Consider the following 15641-nt stretch of genomic DNA (forward strand, 5'->3'; position numbering starts at 1 on the left):
AGCAGAACACAGCTAGCCCTCAATAATTGCCTCTCGAACTGGATTATTGTTGAACAACCACTGTGCGTTGGCCATGCAGAGGGTCATGTGTGATGCACCCATTTCATACGTGGAGAGAGTGAGGCTTTGAAGAAGATACCATCCATCTTTATGGGCTCTAAGGGGTTTCTCATGGGTCTTTTCAGTAGCCCTCCATGGAGCGGGGGGCCCTGGGGCTCAACATTGCACACTGGGATTTGGGAGGGAGATTTGGAAAGGCCTCGGTGCTCAGCCACTGACCCACTGCCTGACCTTTGAGGAAATGTATCTCCTTGCCTGGAAATGGCTTTGTGGCCAGCGAGTCATGGGGCATCACCCATACAATACAGGGGATGGGGGTGGGGTTGGATAGCTTCTCCACTACATGCCCCCTCCCCCCCACTCCTCCTTCCAAACCTGCCTGAGATTCCCCTCCCACACTCCTGGCCTTTTGGTGACTCTTGCAATTGAATTGTCTTGCCCCCATGGCTCCATGATAATTCAACACACCCTTCAGAAGCCAAAGGCCACCTCCTCCTGGGAGCATTCTCTGCTTGCTCTCCATCCCTTAGTTCTGCTTGACAATTCAATTCATCGGTAGCATTTATCACATTCTCCTTGTGTTACCTTCATATGGTTGCGCAGCGGCGTCTGACGTCTCCCGTGCAGCTCTCCTCCTTGCCCTGAGCTACCGAGCGTGCCTTCTGTCCACGACACAAGTGTGGGTGTGCCCGGAAAGCAGGACCATGTGCAAGGCTCTCCTCATGGCAGACTCTCTTCCCTCGGTTTTGGACAGGGGTTTGCACACTGTAGGAGTGAAAGAAACTCATTTAAATTATTAATGGTTTGAGCCTCTATTGTGTCCCCGGCTCCATGCTGGGTGTGGGGACACAGAGATGGATCTGACAATGACAACACCATGTGATGTGTGCTATAACTTGGGTGTGGGGCAGAGCTTGAGCTAGAAGGACAGGCGGCAAACGGGGGTGTGGTGGTGGTGGTGGTGGGGAACCTGGAGGATGAGCAGCACCCAGAAAGCCTTGAAGTAGCCCGGCTCTGCCCTGAGCCTGGGTCGGGCATCGGAGAGACTCGTGCTTTGGGGCCGACCAAGAAGCTGGGGAGGTTGACAAGGGTCCACTCAGAATCCCTTAAAGGCTAACATTTGGACCATTACGCTCAGCTGCAGAAGACAGGCATCAAGACTACCTGGCTTCCAATCCTACCTACCTCCACCGCCTACCAGCTCGGAGATCTCTGGAAGGTTACTCAATCTTTCAGAATCTCAGCTTTCTCATCTGCAAATGCGGATGGCAGGCCTGCCAGAAATGGTGACACTCAGCACAGTGCTGCACCTGGCTTGGGTGAGGCGAGTAAGGATGCAAAACTCCAGGGGACCCCAAACAACCTTCAGTAGTGGAGTTTTAGAATTAAGGGGGTGCCCAAACACCCGTACGTTGCCAAGATACATAATATTTTAATGCAATACTTTAAAGTGTCAAAACTAATGCCAAAAAAAAAAAAAAATCCACGGTGAACAACTTATCAAAAAATGCCAGTAAGGACGGATCCGCCTAGCACAGGGTATGCAGCTCCGGAGGCCGCCAGCTGGGACTGAACTGGGAGCCCTCGACCCTCCAGGGCTGTGGCCCCTCTCACCCAGAAGAATGCTCTGGGCAGCTTTGGGGTGTTCCCGCACCCCCTGGGGCTCGCCCACGTGGAGGCTAAGGACTCCAGTTCCACGTGGGGGTGCGGGAGTGGGGGTCCCGCCGCCTCCCAGCCATCTGCGGGTTCCCCCCCACCGGCCTGGGCCGCCCTCCTGGCCGCCTTGGGTGCTCTGCCCCCTGCAGGAAGCCGCGCGGAGCTAGGCCGCTGCTGCTGCTTTCTTGCTCGGCTCCCCCCGCCCCCCCCGCGCTCCCCGGGGCCCCCCCCCTCCCCCGCCCTCCGCTTCGGCTTGGGACTTTTCCTAAAGTTTGCTGAAACCAGACACCTTGCTCCACCGAGCCCGCGTGCAGCCACGGTTTAAAAGGCCGCCTTCAGCGCCCCCTCCCCGCCCCCAGCGGAGACTTCAAAAGGCCCGGCGGGCGCCGCGGCCCCAGCACCTATGAGCCGCCCCCCGCGCCCGGAGCCCGCGCCGCAGCCCGAGCACGCAGAGCGGACCAAGCGCGAGCGCAGGCGGACCGGGCCGGCGGCGCAGCCCCGCGCGCCCATGCCCCTCCCGGTGCCGCTGCGCTCCGAGCGCCCGCGCCCCGTTTAGGGAAGGGGACCCCGCACCCCCGCCCCCGCGCCCGCGCCCGGGGCTGCGGGGACCCATGAATACAAATGCCGTTAGGCGCCCGAGGAAGGACCGACCGTCCAGCCTCGCAGCTAGGGACCCAGTAAGTGCCCGGGGCTCCTGGAGCTCTGGGGGTAGCGGGGCGTGTGCGTCAAGTCTCGCGCGTCCGGGGATGGGGGTGCACGTGTGGGGAGTGGGTGCGTGGGTGCACGCTCGCGGTGGGCACTAGCGGACAGCTGCGTGCAAGTGGGGGGTGCCCGGGCGCGCGCTCGTGTGCACTTGGAGGGTGTGTGCGGGTGTGTGCGGTGGGGGGCTGTGTGGACAGGCTAGTGTGCATTTGTGTGCGTGTAAGTACCAGTGTGCGTGCAGCTGCGTGTGTGGAGTCCGGGCTGCGTCGGGGTCCGGGAAGCCCAGGGTGTGTTTGTGCGCGTCCAGGAGGAGTTGCGTGGCCGAGCTTGCATGTGAGTGGGTGTGAGCGTGTGACTGAGTTTGGGGTAAGCGTGGACGTGCGTGGGAGTGTGTATGCACCGGCGAGCAGATTGTGAAGGTGGAGGTGGAGGTGGAGGTGGAGGTGGAGGTGAAGGTGGCCTCTAAGGCCCGGGCTGGGAGTGGGGTTGTGGTTGTGCGAACTTGCTGGGCGCTCGCGCCTGGGTCAAGGTGTGCAGTGGCGCGCTCCCGCGGGGGACCGCAGGGGGTCTCGGTGGGCTCCCGAGGGTGTGTGGGTGGGTGTGCGGGTGGGGGGCGTTGAGCTCCCGACTCTTACCGAGCGGACAGAGAAGGGGAGAGTGTGACCAACACTCAGCAAGCCCACCCACTGGGTGCCTGGGGAAGTCTGTTCCGGGCGGGTGGGCGGGGGGGGGGGGGGCGCTCTGACCTGGGAGCAGGGCCGTGCATGTGTGTGCATGGGCGGTGGGACACTGGTCGTCGCTGGCGTGGGAGTCTAGCCACTGGGTGCCGGTCCTGGACCTGCCCGGGAACGGGGCTCCTCTCCCCGTAGGATGTGTCCCGTTTCCCCCTCCATCTCGGCCCCCATCTCGGGCCGCGGTGGTCCTGCGGGGCGGCCTCGGCCGCCTCCCTCCTCCCGGTGGATCTCGGTTTCCCCGCTGGCACTGGGGTGGGGGCGGGGGCGGGGAGTCTCCGCGGGGCCGCGGGGGGCGGCCGGGGCTGTGCGCGCGGCCGCGGCCGGCAGGGGGCGGCGTGGGGCAGCGGAGGGCGGCCGGGCGCGGGGAGGGGAGAAGGTGGAGAGCCGCCGCGGGCCGAGACTTTAAATCGCCTTCATTTCCCCCAAATCCTTCCTTTTGCTCTCCTCCCCCAGGCCGGCGGGGAGGCCGCTTCCACCGCCCCGCGCGCTCCCTCGCCCGCCCCGCTCGGCCTCCGGGGGCCGCCAGCAGCCCGCCCGCAAAGTTGGGTCGTCTCGCCTGTTCTCGCCGCGTCTCCTTCCTCGTCGGTGGAGCAGGACGAGAGCGAGAGGCAGGGGCGAGCGCGGCGCCGGACGCCGGGGACCATGGGCCTGGCGCGGGCGCCCGCGGGGCCCCGGCCGCGCCGCCTGCCCGCTGGGGCGCCCCGGGGCGCGGGGCTGCGCGGGGGGCGCGGGGGCCGCGCGCTGTGAGCCGGCCTGGCGCGGCGGGGCGGGGGGCCGGCGGCCCCATGGGGCGCGCCCACACTTGCCCCCCGGGCTCGGGAGCATGAAGTAGGGGCCCGCCATGGGAGCGGGAGCGGCGCGGGGGGCCCGAGGCACGGCGGCGGCGGCGGAGGCGGCGGCGGCGGCGGCGGCGGCGCGCGGGGGGTGAGTACGAGCTCGGGGGCGCGCCCTCCCCGGCTTCCTGCGGCCCCGGCCCCGGCCCCGGCCCCGCCCCCCGCCCCCCGCGGGCCCCCCGCGGCCACCGCGAGCTGCGCCCCCCGGCCCGGCGAGGCCCGGCGAACTGCCTGCCCTGCCCCGCTGGCCGGGCTCCGCGGTCGCGCGGGGCGCGGGGCGGGGGGCGCGGGGCGGGGGCCGAGCCCCGGTCGCGGCCGGGCGTGGGGGCGGGGGGCGCCCCGGGGATGCCGGTGCCCACGGGTCCCGGCTCGGAAGTCCGTCCGTGCGACTCTCCGCTGCCTCCAGCCCCGGGCTTCGGCTTCTGCCCGGTGCCCGCGTCTGTGTGGCTCTGCACGTCCCTGCTCCGGGGAGCCCGTCCGCTCGGGTCTGTGCGCCTCCGTGTGTCCCCGCGTCTCCGGGGCCGGGCCGGGCCGGGGCGGGGGGGGGCTCGGCGCCTGTCATTTTGCGCGTGTGAGAGAGAAAACGCGAGAGCCGGCGTGTCGGAGTAGAGAGGGCCCGAGGATCACCAGGCATTGCAGAGGCGGGGGCGGGGGCGGCAGGGAACGTCCAAGGAGGGAGCGTGGCCCAGCCGGGACCCGGGACCCGGGAGCTGGTGGCCTGGTTGTAAAGGGCGAGCGAGTGCAGGAGCGAGGCACTGAGGGTGGGTGTGCGTGGGAGCGAGCAAGGATGGGAGCAGCCCTGGGGCCCTACGCGCTGTGGCTCCTGCTCGCTGCGGCTGCCCCAGCAGCACAGAACTTGCTCCCCGTCTCGCCTGCCCCCAGAATCCCAGGACATTCCCAAGAGGCTGGTCAGGGCGGTGGCTCCGCCCCCCCCCCCATGCCCTGCCCCCTCTGAGCTGGAAGCAGGGGGATGATGCTCCCCCCCCCCTTCCCATGTCTTGGAAAAAGCTGGCTGGCTGAGATTCACCACCCCCCCTCCACCACCACCACAACACACACACACACACACACACACACACAGCACCAGTAAGTACACTGCTGACTCACTTTCTCCAGAAGACCCTGTGCCAAGGCAGATGCCAGCGGTTGGACAGAAAAGTGGTGCCAGGCAAGCACCCCATAGGGGGGCCCAAGCTCTGGGCAAATGGGCAGTCAAGCTGCATGGAGGCCCGGCCTTTGCTTTGCCCTGTCTCGCTGCCTCCCTCACCCCAGCAGCGCCCCAGACCCCCAGACACCCCAGACCCCATGCCCTCTGCTTCTGGCCTGCCTTCCGGCCTCGCTCTTCTCTGCCTCTCCCAGACCAGGTTCCGTGACACCATGGAGCACATCCCTGGCCTCTTCTCTCTTTCCCTTTCCTCCTTGTCCTTGAAGCACCTCCCTTCCTGTGAGCACAGCATGCCCTGCTGTCACTCAGGTCTCACTCACCTGGACAGTCATCAGCTCCCCGGGTGGGGTGCGCTGGGCGGGGGGCTGCCCTCCCCATGTAACCCACTCCCTGTCTCTGAGCACACTTTGCCTGTTACTCTGGTGGCATATTCTCACCGCCCCCACCTGTGTTCAGGGACCCTCTTGATACCCCACGACGCAGCCTGGTGCGCCAAAGTCCCGTATCCATCGTGGTGGACTGACCGCCTCTGGTGGGACGCTCACAGGCTCACACCAGTGGGCAGGTTGCAGGGCTCAGGGAGCACTGCGATCGGACGGCGTGAATCCCCACTGCCGCGCGAGCTTGGGCATGCCCCTTGCCGCTATGCTTCTCTTCTAGTTCTCGGCTGGCAAGGTTTAGTGAGGATTCATGCGGGACCTTGCTCGTAAAGAGCTTAGAATAGTGCCTGGCATGTAGTAAGTGCTCAATAAACGGCCACTGTTATTTATATTATTATTCACTTCTTCTTGAATGGATGTGTGAGTCAACTGGAAAATTCTGGGCTGTGTCCTGTCCAGACAGATGACCTGTCTGTGTTCCCATGGAAGAGGTATCAGGTGTGAAGAGAGGAGCCTGGGTGTGGCTGTCTGGGCACATGGTTGCCTGGCCGATCCGTGGAGGCAAGTGGGACAGGTCTGTCCCCCTTTGCTCTTCTGCGGTCCTCGGGCCCGGTGCCCGCTCGGCTTATCCTGTGAGCGCACGGCCAAGCCTGTGAGTCCACAGGGCTGCTTTCCTTGTGTGTGTGTGTGTGTGTGTGTGTTTTGTGTGCCCCGGGTCTCAGCTCTGAGCTCTCGGTGGATGTTCAAGTTGGTAGGGGTCTCTTAAGATCCCGTGTGTTCCCAGGTTACAAGGATGGAGGAAAAACCAAGCACAGCAGCTGTAGGTTCCGACAGCCCTGGGGGTCCCGGAGTAGCCACCCTTGGTGTGCCGGCAGAGAGCCTTTTGCAGGGGTGGGAACACGGAGATCTCCTCCTGGAGGGCTGTGCGGCCAGGCTGTGTCCCCAAGGTCGGGTCCCCTAGCGCGTAGCTGCCGTTTCAACTGCCTCCTGTCCACTCTGGCCCCTGGGCTGTGGTCTTCCCGACATCCTGCAACCCCGGGTTCACCGAGCCAAGGCCCACGAGTCAGTGGTGAAAACAGAAGTCAGGAAGAACAAAGCTCTGAGCCAGCGCAGGCACTAAACATTATTAGCAGTAGCCTAAACAGCGTTGGAACGGGAGCAAAAGAATCGGCAGGGCCTCCCTCCGGGAGCCAACTTTCCAGGCCTGGAGCTTACTTAGATGGCTTGTTGGCTCTCTCTGGGCTGCATCTCTGTTCCTGTTGGTAAAGGCCGGACTCTGGTCTCTGGCAAATATAGGAAGTCCCTGTGAGTCTCCAGTTTCTTCTCCATGAGAGACAAGTCGAGCGGAAGGGACCGTCTGCTGAGTAGTGGAGTCAGATGACGCGGGTCACTGCCGTGCTGTGTGGCTTTCGGCAGATCACGTCCCCTCTCTGGGCCTCCACAGCGAGGAGATGGGCCTCGAATCTGGCCTCCAGATGATCTCGGAGGACCTTCTCCCGCCGCATGTTGCCACTCTTGACTTTGGCGGCGCGTGAGTCGTGTGCACACGGAATTCAGGTCTGAGAGGTCGGTTGCATTTGTCCAGGTGAACGGGTGGAGGAGGGCCGATACTTCTGTAACAGGCCTTCAGGGCTCACATTGTCGAGTTGGAAACCATGGTGTTGGGCAGCTTCGTTGAAGAAGAGTCTGAGCCCATGGCTCCTGTGAGTCTTCTTTCTCCTGACCTTCAGGGCTTAAAAAATATGCCGCGCCCCCCCCCCCCCCCCCCCCCAGTGTATCCTTGTTCTCTCCGGAGTGGTCGCCTTGGAAGAACTGCAGCCAGAAAAATCGACTAAGGACGTGTACGGTTCTTGCACCTTCTCTCCTCCATCCAGCCTCTATCAGCTTGGGAAGTGTCCTAGGTGGGGTGCTTGTGACATCACACTGTGGGATGCACAAGGTGTGAGGGCTCGTGCCTGGAAGGGGCTGGGAAGAGAGGATGGAAGGAAATGGCACCGGATTGAGGTCGTTGGAACCCTAGGAAGTGAGGGCCCGTCTCTTCCGAGGAAGTGCTCTCAGGAAAAATGAGCTCACTGGTCCTCTAGGTCTGGGGATGGCTGATGGACAGAAAACACTGTTGCTGTCTTCATTGCAGGACTTCTCAGAGCTTTTGTGCACCGTTAGTTGTTCAGTTGTGCTCTGGGAATCGCCAGGCCTGGGAGGCAGCTCTTCCCTTGGCGGCTCTGGCTCCGGTTTCCTGGAGGGCATACCTGGTGCACATGGGAAAGAGTCCTGAAAAATTATGACCCCAGAGCCTCCCTAGGGTGACCTTGAGGAGGTACCTGCCCTCCCTAAGCCTCAGTTTTTGTCACATCACACAAAGCCTCCTGTCATTTCTTCTCAGGGCTGATGAGGCTGCCGTGGGCTTCCAGTGGGGCAGGTCATGCCAGAAGGGTCAGCCTCTGCTCTCCTCCTCGGGTAACAGCAGGGCAGCGGGGCGCTCTGACCTTTAGCCAGGGCTCACAGTGCGCTGGAGGCGAGGCCCATGGAGGCAGGGAGGCCTGGCCCCGTGAAGAAGGCATGTCCACAGCCCTGGCGGTAGGTTGGAGAGGATGAGGGGGAATTGAGGGTTATCCAGGAACCACCCTGGGACAAGTCAAAGGTAGGGAGGCTCTTGGGGAGAGGCTTTTCAAGTCCAGGTTCCTGCGCTACCAGGTACCGTGGGTTTCTTCTACAAAGATACCCTGCACGTTTGCAACACGCATGCCAGGTGCTGGGGGTACAAAAGTGAACAAAGACGTGGTTCCTACCTTTCAGGGATGTGTTCTAGAGAGGGAAATGGGAGACTAGGCAATGAGCACACGCGGGATACCCACTGTGGTGAGGTGCACGCAGTGGGGCTGTGGGAGGCGACTCTCAAGCTGGAAGCTAATGCATGTGCGGGGCCCCTGGCCGGGCAGAGGAGTGCTGTCAGGAGCACTTGGGAGCAGCATGTGCAAAGGCCCAGATGCTGGAGAAGGCTTTCAAGGTCTCACCGTCAGCATCTGAGCGCTATTGCCGTTCGTTTGCTGAAGATGCAATTGGACAGGGCTCAAAGAAAGGGAGTTCTGAGCTCCCGTATCAAGGGGCCCAGAGGAAAAGCAGTGATAGGGGGGCTAGTTCAGCCTTCAGGGGTCATCCAACATCCACTGTTTTTCCATTCCATCCTCCTCACGCGCTCGTGAGGCCCGTTAACCTCATGGGCACAAAATGGCTGCAGCAGCAGCCGCATATCCCTGCTCAGTAGCCTACAAAGGCTAGAAGACAACCTTCTCTCTGTGGCTTTGAAACACTTTCCCAGGGGCCCGAAGAAGAGGCATCTGTCACATCGTACTGGCCGTGTTTGGAGTTTGGGTCACACCTGCATGCCTACCTCCCCCCCATCCAACCATTTGCTTAGACTTACCCAGATTCATCCAGGATCCTCCCAGGTCCACGGCTCCCTGGACAAGAAGGGTGCGGGGAGCGGGGTGGGGGGGCGGGGAGGCGGTGGCTGGGTGACCCCCAGCGTCTCCCACGGTGCCCAGTCAGGACTGCTCTTGATCACAGCCACGATTAAATTAGAACAATCGCTATGGAATCAGAGGGCGTGAGCTGGTTTCCCAGGGCGCCGGGGAGCTGGGAAGATCGCGGGGCGCCAGCCCAGGATCCCGGCAGTCAGGTTTCCTGGATTACGTGATTCCCCAGGAGCGCACCGTCCTAGCTTTCCTCTTGCAACGGGATCCTGGGCCTGTGCGCCCCAGCCTCAGCCCGCACCCCCCGCCCGCGTCCCGGCCCCCGGCTTTGGCCACGTGCCGCCCTCCCCTCTGCCCGCGGGGGATCCGATGCCCCGGGTGGCTTCGGGTGTCGCCGGTGGCTGCTCCCACAGGAAGGTGAAATCGGATCGCTGCCTCTGCCCATCTTGGCAGGAGGCACGGGCAGAGCGTTAACCCTTGCGGGCCCCGGGCTCGGGGCGGTGGTGGCTGCGTGCGGAGCGCTGCCCGCTGGCACCGGCCGAGGCCCTGACGCGCCCGAGCGCATCCTCACGCCGGCCTGAGACGGGCGTGCGGGCCGCGCTGCGGAGCCCGAGGCAGCTCAGGGAGGCTGGGTGGCTCCTGCGGGGTCGCACGGCTGGTAGGAGCGGGGTCTGTCGGCCGGACACCGCCACCCGTCGCCCCCTCGTGTGCTCTGTTTCCTTTCCTCCCTTTTGCCACCAGCAGAAGCCAGGTAGGCGGCTTCTCAGTGCGCGCCGGTCCCGGTGACGCGGCCTCTGCCGTCCACCTCATGTCTAGGGAGGGAGACCTCGTCGCTTTTGTCCTTTGAGGATGTCAGTCGTCCAGGTGGCCCGGTCTGATCTTCCCGTGGACCTTTCAGACCTGGCTCTGCCGCCCTTTGGGGCTCAGGATCGTGAGGCCGTAGTACAGATGGGGAGACGGAGGCCCAGAGATGGGCAGGGGCTCCCCTCGCTGCCCAGAGCGGCAGATGTGAAGCTGGACCCCCGGTCTCCTGACGCCCGGGGCAGGGCTTCCCGCCCACTGTTTCCTGCCCTGTGACCTTGGCTTATCGATCTGGGAAAAGCAAGGTTGTACCTGTGCACGAGGTTGTGCCTGGAAACCTGGGAGCGTGGGCTACCCTGTGGGGTCCTAGAGCCTGCACCTCGCGTCTGCCTCCTGTGGGCGAGCTGGGCTGGGCTGGGGGGTGGGGGTACTGGGGCTGGGTGATTCCCTCCCAGCTCCGCAGCCAGATCCGGGCCCCAGTGTGGAAGCTGATGCTGCCTCTGCTTGTGTCTTCCCGTCTCCAGGGGGTTTCTCTTCACCTGGATCTTAGTCTCGTTTGCCTGTCACCTGGCCTCCACCCAAGGAGCTCCTGAAGGTAATCCTCTCTTCTCTTTGTGCAGGGGGGTGTGGGGGGTGGTGGTGGTGAGAGGGCTGGAGGGGGGGGGGGGAGGGACAAGGAAGGGCAGAAGAGACCTGAGAACTCAGGGCTAGGAGACAGCCATGCTCCTCATTGGAACTCAGTGCCTCAGTTTCCCTATCAGTAAACTGGGAGCCCATCATTGGCAAACTCCTCTCCAGGCTGGGAAGAATCACATTTGAAGTTTTGTAAGGGGCAGGGAGGGCTCCGTGCAGGAATGGGGGGGTGACCCCTCCCTTCCCACTGGTGGAGAGGCGCGGGGGTAGAATTGGAAGAAATCACGTTGGTTGGGCAAGCCTCAGCCCCGACTTGTCCAGTGGTTATGCCCACATGTGTTGAGAGGAGCCACAAAGGCCCCAGCTCCCTCCCCTTCCCGTGAGATCGTGCTCTTCCCCGCCATCCCCAAGGAGCCGGCCAGGGGGCCGAGCGGTGGGCTGGCTGCACAGCTGCCCCGCGAAACTGAAACCTCTCCCACATCTGTTTGTCAAGCGGCCACAAGGCCTCCTAAAATAGCGTCCCCTCCCCTCCTCCACACTCGCCCGTGTGCCGGCGCGGGCAGCCGGGCACTCCCAGAGCCCCTGTGGCCTGACCTGGCCGCCGGCAGGGATTGGGTCCCCGGGAGGGGAGGGCCATGCCCGGAAGAGACTCCTGCTGCCCGGCAACATTTTGTGCAAATGTCATATTTTCCAAGCTTGCTGTTTCCCCCACAAAGTAGGTGAACAGCTGTCCAGAGTCCTGAGTCAGGCAATGGGGGGCGGGGGGTGTTGGGGAGAGGCCGGAGCTGCACGGAGCCAGGTTTATGTAATAAAGGGATCTCGCTGCAGCCAGCTGGCAGGGTCCTTCCAGCTTGGCGCTGGGCTGCGTTCATTCCTCTGTCCCCTAGATCCTCGCCCCTGGATTCTGGATGTGTCTCCACCCCGCTTTCCAATTAGTCTGAGGGGCTCCAGCTGAGGACCGCATACTGTTAAGAACAGAGACCCTGGAGCCAGGCGGCCTGGGTGCAGGTCCCGGCTGTGCCTTTTATTATAGGCTGCGTGACCTTGGGTCAGTTACTATAGCGAACTGACCCTCTTCTGTAAAGGGGGGGATCACAAGCAGTATCTTCTTTGTAGATGATTGAGAGAATCAAGCGAGAGAGTACGCGTCAAGCCCGCGGCACGTAGTATGTGCTCAGTACATACTAGTGTTTATTTTTGTCGTTAATGATATTATTCACCTGAGCACTTGGGCAAGAACATGCTTCTCCATCCCCTGCAGGGCTCACAGTGGCCAGAGGCCATAAGATGACCGCCAGCTCCAGGTGTCAGAGTTTGGGGCTTGCCCCTGACCTGCAGACCGTCTCTGGGCTAGGTCTGGAGACTGGTTGGTATCCGCTTTGCAATCCCAGCTTGGAGAGGACAGTCAGGGAAGCCTCATCGGTGGTGCCTGGCCTGACCAGCTGGCATTTACCCCCGGCGAGTGCAAGCTGCCGTAGGCCACAGTGTGCGGGGACACTTAGTACAGGCCTGGGGTCCTCTGGGGGCTGGAAGTGGGAGAAAGGAGGGATTTGGAGTGAATGGAAGGCCTGCAGATCCCAGGCAGGAAGATGGGTCTTTAAGCCAAACCAGCCCAAAAAAGCAGCCTGCAACTCCAGGCTTTGTAGAACATCGTTAGCCCTTGGTGGTTGCCTTGAAGGTCTGGTTTCCTTTGTCTTACAGGCAGGGAAACTGAGGCCCAGGGGTCAGGAAGAGACTTGCCCAGAGGTGTCTGGGGGAGGATGATGAGGAGGGCCAGCAAGCCCCATGGTGTAGGCGGTCTTGGCTGCCTCGTTCTACTGCGGAGGGAACTGGGGCCCAGAGTGCAGACCCATAGGTGGCTTTGTCTGGCTCTAACGTCCGGCCTGGTGACTCCAGAGCCTGCTACGGTGCTCATTTTCTCCCAGCCCATCCGTCTGCCCATCCGTCTCACTGCTGAGGGCTGAGTGCTAAGTGCTAAGTGCCACATGCGGCCTGATGTACACCCCACGTGGCACACTCGGAGCCTAGGTGCTGGGCTCGAGGGTGGGGTGGGGAGCTGAGGAGCCCAGCCGGACCCCAGTTCCAGAGGCAGCCTCTCCATCCCGGGTCGGGGCTCTGGAGCTGGCTTCTGCAGACACTGGCAGCTCGGCCCGCTGAAGGAGTCGGATGACCCGGCGAGAGGCAAGGTCGGGAAGCCTTTCCATAAACACCCTGGAAGCCCTCCTTCGGCTCTGGCAAGCCCCATGGATGTAATTACTGGGCGGATGTGACCTGGCCAGGCCACAGTGGATGTCCAAGCGCCTCGCCAGAAGACAGAGGTTGAAGGGATGCCTCGATTGTTTCCTCTGCTCTGTCTGGAGCCACATGGGGAGAGGGAGAGTCATTGGACTTGTCCTCTTCCGTGCAGATAGCAGCCTCCCTGGTCTGCTCTGGCCACAGAGAGACCTAGGGGCTGGGGAGGGTCCCAAAGGTGGTGAAACCAGTCAGGCCCACTGGGTGTCCTTACCGAGCTCCTGTGACCTGTCCGCTCCTGTCACCCTGCTCCCTCAGTCGTGGGGCTGCTTCCTGGAGGCAATGGCCTTTGAGACAGAGAGAAGGGGGACACATGTTATGTTGGGCGGCCTGCATACTCTGTGCCAGCATCTGGTGACGGTCATTCTTTTGGGTACGAGCAGCTATCATTTAAAAAGGCTTATCTGGTGCCGGGCACTTGTTTTCAAGCACGTTAGCTCATCGACTCCTTGCGACAGCCTTGTGAGTTTGGGACTCCTGTTATCCCACTTAATAGATGAGGAAACCGAGGCACTGAAGTCACAAGTCAGCTGGGGAAGTCTGGCTCCGGGGTCTGTGCCTATAATGAGGACATCCAGGGTCGTTCAGCCAGACAGGGGATTGGCTCGGAGTCTGCGCTCCCGGCCACGCTCGGGGCCCCAGGGAGCAGGGGGTGGGCTGTGCACCCGGAGGGCTCTGGGGCGGGAGCAGGCCCTGACCGTCCCCTCTCCCCCTCTGCCCTCCCTCTGCAGATGTGGATGTCCTCCAGCGGCTGGGCCTCAGCTGGACAAAGGCAGGGGGTGGCCGGAGCCCCCCGCCCCCGGGGGTCATTCCGTTCCAATCGGGCTTCATCTTTACGCAGCGGACCCGGCTCCAGGCCCCGACGGCCGCCGTCATTCCCGCCGCCCTGGGCACGGAGCTGGCGCTGGTGCTGAGCCTCTGCTCCCACCGGGTGAACCATGCCTTCCTTTTTGCCGTCCGCAGCCGGAAGCACAAGCTGCAGCTGGGCCTGCAGTTCCTCCCCGGCAAGACGGTCCTCCACCTGGGGCCTCGGTGCTCTGTGGCCTTCGACCTCGACGTGCACGACGGGCGCTGGCATCACCTCGCCCTGGAGCTCCGGGGCCGCACCGCCACCCTGGTGACGGCGTGCGGGCAGCGCCGGGTGCCTGTCCCGCTGCCTTTCCACAAGGACCCGGCACTCGACCCCGAGGGCTCCTTCCTCTTCGGGAAGATGAACCCCCACGCGGTGCAGTTTGAAGGTGCCCTGTGCCAGTTCAGTATCTACCCCGTGACGCAGGTCGCTCCCGATTACTGTACCCACCTGAGAAAGCAGTGTGGACAGGCCGACATGTACCGGCCCCAGCTGGGACCCCTCCTTCCCCGAGACTCGGGCACAACCTTCACCTTCCAGACCGACCTTGCCCTGCGAGGCCTGGAGAACCTGACCACTGCCGCGCCAACCCTGGGGTCACGGCCAGCAAGCAGGGACCCCCGGGGGACTGTGGTGCCTGCCGTGCCCGCCAAGCCCCTAAGGACCAGTACCGCAGACCCTCGCCAGCGAGCTGCAGCCGGGGGCTCAGCCCGCACCCCGCTGCCACCTGCCAAGCTGTCGGCCGGTGAAGCGCTTCCTCCCGTGCCCCCCACCTCTCCTGCCAGCATCACTGCACCTGTCCGGCCGTTGCGGAAAAGCACGGCCACCAAGATCCCCAAAAGTCGTCCGACCAGGCTTTCGGTCCCTTCTCCTTCTGTGATAGGCCCTGTCAAAAACCCCCACCCCACCCCGAAGGCAGCTCAGCCCTCCTTCACAAAGTCAGCCCCACCCACCAAGAAGCCAGTGCCCCCCACTTCCCACCCACTTCCTGCCAAAGCCTCCCGCCCCTCGGTGAAGCCGATCCAGAGGACCCCTGTCACGCCCAGACCTCCTCTACCCAGTGCTCGGCCCCTCCTTCTGGCCACTGGCTCCCCCAAAAAGCCTATTCTTCCGGTGGGCCAGACTGTGGCCAAGATGAGCAGTCATGCCAGTGAGCCAGTCCCTGCCCGCACCGGCACCCACCGGCCTCCCCAACCCACGATTTTGTCCCTGCCACCTGTCCCCCGTCCTGGCTCTTCCAGGATTGCTCCACCGGCCACCTTGATGCCTCCCACCCTTGCTCCTGGCTCAGCCCCCACCAGAAGCAAGAAACCCTCTGGATCAGAAGCCACAAAGAAAGCCAGACCCAAGAGCAACCCCCGGAAGCCCGTCCCCCTCAGACCTGGGAAGGCAGCCAGGGATGTCCCGTTGAATGATCCAACAACCAGGCCCAGCCCCAGACCATCCCGGCCCAGCCGGCCGACCACCCCGGCCCCGGCTGTGGCCCCCGCGCGATTCCTGTCCTCCAGTGCCTGGCCAACAAGTCAGAGCTATTCATTCTTCCACCTGGCGGGCCCCACGCCTTTCCCGTTGCTGATGGGACCTCCAGGGCCCAAGGGAGACTGTGGTTTGCCGGTAAGACGGGTTGGATGTGCATGTTGCTTGGAGCTCAAGGGGGTGGCAGGGGCAGTTAGGGCAAGTGGCGACTGCTGCCCAGGGCTGACCCAGGGAAGCGACCCAGAGCAGGGCGGTGCATCTGGGCAGGGCCTCCGCTCGCATGCACGTCCTCTTGCTTGTGACCGCCCGCTCTGCTGTGATCCACGGGGCACTGGGGCAGCCCTGGGTTTGGTGGCCACCGCCGGGTGAAGAGCACCCCTTGGGCTGGCGTTGGCCTGGGCCCCGGGTCATTGTTTGCTAACCCCGACTGTGAAGGTCAAGTGGCTTCAGGAAAACCACTAACTGACTGGCCCCGCGTCATGCAGTCTCCAGAGCTCGGCTCTCCCGAGTCCACCAGCTAGTCTGGGAGTTTTGGACAAAGGTCGCCCACGGGTAGTCCTGAACGTGTTTTGTTTGGCACACGCGG

General features: G+C 63.2%; 1 protein-coding gene across 5 annotated transcripts in view; it reads left to right on the forward strand.

Annotated features, from left to right (window-relative positions):
• Nucleotides 1-2313: 2313 nt before the first annotated feature.
• COL27A1 (collagen type XXVII alpha 1 chain) overlaps nucleotides 2314-15641 on the forward strand; it is a 135058-nt gene continuing 121730 nt past the window's right edge. For 4 of the 5 annotated variants that reach the window (XR_007414150.1, XM_049116396.1, XM_049116397.1 and 1 more), the window contains exons 1-3: nucleotides 3877-4076; nucleotides 10329-10399; nucleotides 13461-15193. Coding sequence is in view for 4 of the 5 variants with exons in the window: in XM_049116396.1 (XP_048972353.1) it covers nucleotides 3994-4076; nucleotides 10329-10399; nucleotides 13461-15193 (1887 nt within the window). In the remaining variant the exon portion in view is untranslated. Of the gene's footprint in view, nucleotides 2394-3876; nucleotides 4077-10328; nucleotides 10400-13460; nucleotides 15194-15641 lie in introns of those variants that run through there. The other variant, XM_025431951.3, reaches the window with a different exon arrangement.

The sequence above is a fragment of the Canis lupus genome, chromosome 11 (assembly GCF_003254725.2).
Source record: "Canis lupus dingo isolate Sandy chromosome 11, ASM325472v2, whole genome shotgun sequence".
Classification (NCBI taxonomy): domain Eukaryota; kingdom Metazoa; phylum Chordata; class Mammalia; order Carnivora; family Canidae; genus Canis; species Canis lupus.